At 39.8% G+C, this 6,995-nt stretch overlaps 1 protein-coding gene across 2 annotated transcripts; it reads left to right on the forward strand.

Annotated features, from left to right (window-relative positions):
• Nucleotides 1–122: 122 nt before the first annotated feature.
• ube2kb (ubiquitin-conjugating enzyme E2Kb (UBC1 homolog, yeast)) lies at nucleotides 123–6,182 on the forward strand. Of its 2 annotated transcripts, none has more exons than XM_046413699.1 (7): nucleotides 123–411; nucleotides 1,307–1,400; nucleotides 1,504–1,562; nucleotides 2,534–2,616; nucleotides 2,741–2,840; nucleotides 3,030–3,158; nucleotides 3,861–6,182. In XM_046413699.1, exons 1-7 carry the CDS (start codon nucleotides 349–351, stop codon nucleotides 3,933–3,935), a joined length of 603 nt encoding a protein of 200 aa, XP_046269655.1. In that variant the 5' UTR covers nucleotides 123–348; the 3' UTR covers nucleotides 3,936–6,182. The 2 variants fall into 2 exon arrangements, with proteins under 2 accessions (XP_046269655.1, XP_046269665.1); XM_046413709.1 differs by lacking the exon at nucleotides 123–411 and adding an exon at nucleotides 636–788.
• The last annotated feature ends 813 nt before the right edge of the window (nucleotides 6,183–6,995 follow it).

Raw genomic sequence — 6,995 nt, forward strand, 5'->3', positions numbered from 1 at the left:
AGCAAGTTTAAGCAGAACATGAACCCATGTACTAGAGCTCATAAATGAAAGTTCCAGTTTCTACTCCATTTAGCTGCCCTCTGTGTGTGTATGTTCTGGACTGACTGACGCTGTGCGTTGGCTGGCAGGCACGCACGCAGGCAGGCAGGCAGGCAGGCAGGCAGTCGACAGAAGCGGTGAGCTGCTTCTGAAAGTGAAAAGAAGAGGTAGACGGTGAAAGTCAAAGGAGGGCTTCATAACTGTTAAAAAAAAAAAGCACCGCGCAGGCAGTCCCCATACTGACATACAACATAGGTAGAAAGGCCCCGGGTCTTGCTTCAAGGCAGCAGCAGTTCAGCAGATACAGCCATGGCTAACATCGCGGTCCAACGGATCAAGCGGGAGTTCAAAGAAGTTCTCAAAAGCGAAGAGGTGTGGTAACAATACTGGCTATTGTTTTTACTTCGATCCAGCTCGTTTTTCTTAACGTTTCAACCCAGATTAAATGTAAAGTCTCTGTAAGCCGTTATGACAGTGACCAAATTTACCTCTGCTAACGTCAGGTCCCAGTCTCGTGTTGCAATAGGTCAGGCCTAACCAGGAGAACTTTAGCTAGCTTTAGCTTGATATCAGTGTCTGGTCGAACCTCTCCTGTTGTGTCAGGTGGGTGTGTTCAGGAAACACCGGGGATTCAGCTGTGTCAACTGAAGGGCCCTCTGTTTTTAACAAACAATACCGCATAGCTTTGGTTAACTGCCCAGTTAAAATTAATGAACTTTGTATGGGCTGTAGCATACACCTCACACAAGGTACCCTAGCTGTTCGCTAGCATAAATTAGTTACTGACAGTCAGGGTTAGCAGTTTTTAGCTCGCTAACGGTTACGATGTTTTGATATCTCATCCACAGTTAGCATTAGCCTGTGTTGTTTTGCTATATCGTTGTCATTCATCAATACATTTGATAAACCTCACGGAGCTATCGGTTTAAATATGAAAGGATTTCGATCATGTAAACTGTTTATTTTGTCATCCTACTATCTGTCAAGCCTTGTTATTGAGGGTTTGTTGTTAACTTTTGTTAGCTTGGCTCTACTACCAAGCTATCTGTGTAGCTAACGTACGTAAATTACCTAACGCTTCCTGTAAAACTATTTTTTCAGTTTTTAACTGAAAATGTTAACAGCCATCATGTCTGGGGCTTCACATTTGGCAAATAAAGTTTGTGGTTTGGTACTTGACAGACACATGTCAAGACGTAGACTGACAGCTGTATCCATAAAACAAGGCAGTAGTCATTGTGTCTCTGTCGCTTGTCTTAACCCACAGACAAGTAAAAACCAGATAAAAGTAGATTTGGTGGATGAGAACTTCACAGAGCTGAGAGGGGAGATAGCAGGACCTCCAGATACACCATATGAAGGTATGTTCACTCACCTCTGTTATTATAACCTAACAAAATATTTGGTACAGGGCTTTGTAATTTGTCATGTTAAACCATTTTGCTGTATCTCTTTCTTTCCAAGGTGGTAGATATCAACTTGAAATAAAAATCCCAGAAACCTATCCTTTTAACCCACCAAAGGTAAATGCTTCATTGTCTCCCATCTGGTACTTGTCTTATGTCTTTGCCGCTTTCTCACTCTTTGGTACATTTATGTACATACTGTTATCCTGGTTAGCATTGTGGTTTTGGAATAAACACCATATTGGGGTTTCAGAATTCATAATGTTCATAATTCAGCTCTGAGGAGCTGAATATGGTCGCTGACGCCCTCTAATTGAAAGTTGTGGCCTGTAAACTCTGTAATCAGGTTTTTGATTCATGTCAGCCACAGGTCTGCCCTCAGCTCTAGTTTCATGTCAGTTTGTCTGTAAAGGAAAAAAATATTGTGGTAAATGATAGAGTGATGGTCTAAATGCCAAAATAGAAGAGAAAGTCTGATACTGATAAAATCAACAGAGTTCTGAGAAGTTGAGGAATCAGAGATGTATGTGCACACAGATGATCACAAACCATTATACTGTCAGACTCATTTAATACAGGGAGCTGAATCTTGATTTTGGATGTAAACATTATATCCAGAACATAGCGGCGATAGACAGTAATCTTATGTTGCATTATCAATGTGTAGACCGTTATATGTTGAGAAACTGCTGATGGATAAAAACCAGACAGGAATGTCTATTAGTGGTTTATGTAGTGGATTACATACTTAACAAGTGAAATGCTTGGTTCAAAAATCATATTAAAAAAATCCAGTATTGACACAAAGCAGCTCAGTTCTGCTCGTTGAGGACGTAGTGTCCTCCCAGAGATGTTAACGAGATGGTAACACATTATAAACAGTATGACAAAGTCTTTTGATGGCAGACAAATTTGTGTCATCTTATGATATATATTATCCTCAGTGTGCCCAGGCCTGCCCAAATATGATTAAAACAAGGATACAGCCTACAACCAGAATACAAGTGCATGTGAACTCAGTCCTTGCTTTCATTTTTTCGTATAATATCACTTTTATCCACATAACCTTACACACCTGTGTTTCTTAGGTGCGTTTCATCACTAAGATCTGGCACCCTAATATCAGTTCTGTGACGGGAGCAATATGTCTGGACATTTTAAAAGACCAGTGGTGAGTGAGACATATCTGAACTCGGTGACTCATTATATTCAATGTTCCATTATGTCACCGCTGTCTCAAAAAAGTAAAAACACTGACCACTTATCTACTCCAACTTTTAATCTGTCTCACCCAGGGCAGCTGCTATGACCCTGCGGACGGTGCTGTTGTCTCTACAGGCTCTTCTTGCTGCAGCAGAACCAGATGATCCACAGGATGCAGTAGTAGCAAACCAGGTGAGAAAGATGTTGGTGTGTTTTAGTGAAGTAATACTTCCTGTCTTGTATTCAGTAGAATAATTTTTGGTAACAATGTTTATTTTTGGTCGTATGTGTCATTGGTCTGTAGACCATCACACTGTTGGCTGATTTTTATTAAGGTATATTTTGGCTGTACTTACTGAGGTTTCTCTCTGCATCCCTCAGTATAAGCAGAACCCAGAAATGTTCAAACAGACCGCAAGGCTGTGGTCTCATGTCTATGCAGGCGCTCCTGTTTCCAGTCCCGACTACACACGCAAAATAGACAAACTCTGTGCCATGGGCTTTGATAAGGTCAGAACCAATTTTTGTTTTTGTGGTATCATAACGTTTGTACAGCAATTTGAACATGCACGGATGGTGTGGGACGTTAGAGTTTGAGAGTGTGGTTGTTTGACAGTATAGCTGAAATGGTAAGTCAGTGAAGTGATGACTTGGTCAAAAGAAAATTTATCCCTTGAGTAATTTTTCAGCAAAAGATTTTCTGCTTTCAGCTTGTTAATCTTCAACTTCATCACAAACTGGAGTGCTGTTAAACTGAATATCAAACTCAGCAATGATGATAATAATAATAATAATAATAATAATAATAATACTCATATAATCTGGAGCTGAAGTGGCCACTCGAAGTAATTGATAAATAAACATGAAACCGAAACTAACCTATACAACAACATAAAGAAAATGTAGGTGGAAGCGATTTTTAGTTTTTGAGCTGATCCTTTTCCCTCGCAGTCAGTATTTCCTGTTGAGAAGTTGAGTGTTGGAGGCTGTGCAGCCATTGGCCACAATCAGAGCCAGCAACCAGTTCCACCGATACAAACAGTTCATCCATGATTAATTGGCCAGTCCAGTTAGGCGGTCGATCATATTCAATGTTCATAATAGCATACGTATCTTTTGTTTAAAAAAAAATATTTCTTTGAATTTGTGTTAACTTGATGTTGGAAATGATGCACGGATTGTGATATGTTTCAATTTCCCCCTTGCTTACAGAATGCAGTAATAGCAGCCTTGTCTTCAAAATCTTGGGATGTGGAAACAGCGACAGAGCTGCTCCTCAGCAACTGAAATCCATCCAGGTGTGAGGAACCCAAACTCCCTTCATCATAGCATCAGCTCCTCCCCGGCAGCATTCCACCATTGCCTTTTGTTACACAGACAACAGCCCATTCACCACAGCAGTACGAGCCTTCTTTTCTAATAAGTTTTCTTGCTACAAATTCAACACCAGTATTCACCACAGGCGCCAATATGCACACCACCCTGTTGCCTGTCTGACCCCATCTGTCAAGTCTTTTCTGCCATTAACTCAAAATGTGTAAGCTTGTAATAAGCCACCAAAAACTTAAGATCGCTCATCTTGTCTTCCGTGCCTGCTCTGTAGTCATATTGGCTCTGAAACTTTTTGCAGTTGCAATTGCCTGGTGGATTTTCCAGGGTAAAATGTAAAAGAAATCCAGCATACTGTTCTCACAGTACATCACCATTTACTCCCCTTAGCAACCAGTTGGACCTTATGGCAGATAATTCTCTTTTATGGACATGAAATACTATAGGTCCAACTGGACTAAAGTAACTTGAACGGAAAGTGTTCTGTATGAGCGGTGTGAAGGATTTTTCATTAACAGTTTATCATAGACACTTCAATCACCTGCAGATGTTTGGATGTGCATGATTTTTTTTCTGTATGTAGAATTAGAAAAGCTCACAGGCATCCTAAAACATCTGCACATATGCACAGAAGGAAAAAGAGTTGTGTGTAAATAAGATGATGTGTGTAAATTTGAAAATACAACGGGGATATACTTTTTTTCTTACATGGCATTGTAAAACAAATTATTTTAAATATAATCTATAAGCCTAGTTTACAATTCTATGGAGAGATATCTTTTTATTCTTTTGTGATCCATGAGCAATGCCTCTGAATGGCCTTTTGTTTTCATTTCTCTTTTAAGAGTGTTGTTTAGGGGGTGGCATAGCCAAAATCCGGCCTTAATGGCATAGGAGGTGACAGCCAGCTCAGGCCCCTGAAGGTCATTACATGCAATCTTTACTGCTACACCACAATCTTACCTTGTGTTTTTCATTGTCCTTGCATGTTCTATGCTGCCTTTATTTTATTTGGCCAAATGATGTGGTGATGGGGTGTCTGTTTGCTTTAACGTCCCTTCAGATGTGTGGAACTCGCAGGACTATTTTCTGCGACCTGCGTAAAGGGACGTTCGGCAAGCCACTTAACCACACCCAGTTTGGCTTGATATCTGAAGGGAAACGAAGCCTTTCCTGTTGATTTGATGGGTTATGTTGCTGGAAATTTTTCTGAACAGATTTGACTGTTCTGACATGTGATCCTGAATGTTGTTAAGGAGTTTTAGTTTGCAATGCTGTGGTTTTGTTTTTCACACTCATTTCAGAGCAATCAGTTTCAACCATATACATGCAGAGTTTTGAGCCACGGGTTAAGGATCTGTTTACCCTCTCAGTCCTGATGTTGATCATTATGAGGAGGAACTTTATCATAAACGGTTGATCCAATGCAGCACTACTCAGTCCAGACTTTGGCTATAGAGAGAGAGCGAGAGCGAGATGTAGGTGATCTCTGTTCCCACACATGCTTTTCTACACAGCCAAATAAGATGCTCATTGAGGTTGTCTTTCAATGATGTCTTGTGAGTAGCGCAAGAGGCTGGAACTCCTCTGTAATCCTACCAAGCAGATAGCAGGCCTGCACAGTGTTTTCACACATTTTGATTTTAGGTACATGGACTGTAAAGAAATACTTAGCGTAAGTGGGGTGTTGCAGGATCCTCACACATGGCCTTTTTTTTTTGTTAATAAACCATATTTCTTTTGCTTGCCCTCCAGCTCAGTTCATTAACAACACAGTGGAATATTACAGTACTACATGGGAATTATTGTGCACCCTCTACACTGACAGTGAACAGTTTCTAGCCAGAGCCAAAAAAAGAAGTTCATAGTCAGGTAGAGAGCACACACCATCTCCTTTACTTGTAAATAGTCAGGTTCTTGACAAAGAGCCATCTCGTTATCACTAGAGTGCACCATTGATGGCTGGATCTATATTTTGTAAGAAAAATAAAGGACAAAAAAAACAACCCCCCTGTTCTCACCATGTACAATATTGCACGATAACGAAGCATTAAAAAAAAAAAAAGTGGGGGGGGCTGTTGCATTGTTTGGATTGAGACTTATTTTCCTTTTGTTTCCTTGGAAGCAAGCATCAGCAGTATAAAAAGCATGGTTATTTATTGTGACAGTGTCATGTTTCTTTGATTAAAAAAAAGTGGAAAATTGGGTTTGCTTTTTGTTATGTCTCAGCTTTTGAAAACTGCACTTCATAAACATGGTGATCAAGACAAATGCACTGCAAAGTAACATCTAAAAGCATTTATTTTCTGGAAAAAGAATTAAATATGATGAGCATAGGCATACTTCAACTACATCAACACAACCCACAAGGTTTCCACTCACTCAATGCTTAAAAACCAGGCTTTACCCAACAAATAACTGACAATAGTACAAAAAATATAATTGTAAAAGATGAACAAAAACCTGAACACATAATTGTATAGTAATATATCATTTATGCATTCCAAACTGAAGTACTGTTTCAGACTTCAGCAGTAAAAAAAAAAAGTTAATTCAAACCCAGCACTCCTGACCGAGCGTCAGAGGCACTGACCGGACTAGAGGATGAGGCAGCAACAGAGCTTGGAGCACAGTGTCCATAAACTGTTCTGACACCTTAAATTTGTCCTTTAAAACACTCGAAATAAATCAAAAAGGCCTTCAATAGCATTACAGTTGGCAGTTATGAAGCCACTGTGTGTTTCTCTCTGGCCTTGTGATGCTACAACCAAGCTAAAGCATCTAAACATACCTAAGTTTATAAAATTTTAAGTGCAGGTACATCTGTCAAATGTACAAGTTCTTATGCTATGATGTTATCATATTTTAACCATTTACTGTAGCTCTTAATGGTCTTGGGTATTCAAAAGTTTAACCGTGGAAATCCCATGGGTATTTCAAAAATGCAGTGAAACTGGTGAGCACAAAATAAAAATACTGATGACACACAAAAGGAGGAAGAGGTCAGGACACATACAG

Source organism: Scatophagus argus, chromosome 2 (assembly GCF_020382885.2).
Source record: "Scatophagus argus isolate fScaArg1 chromosome 2, fScaArg1.pri, whole genome shotgun sequence".
In the NCBI taxonomy this organism is placed as follows: domain Eukaryota; kingdom Metazoa; phylum Chordata; class Actinopteri; family Scatophagidae; genus Scatophagus; species Scatophagus argus.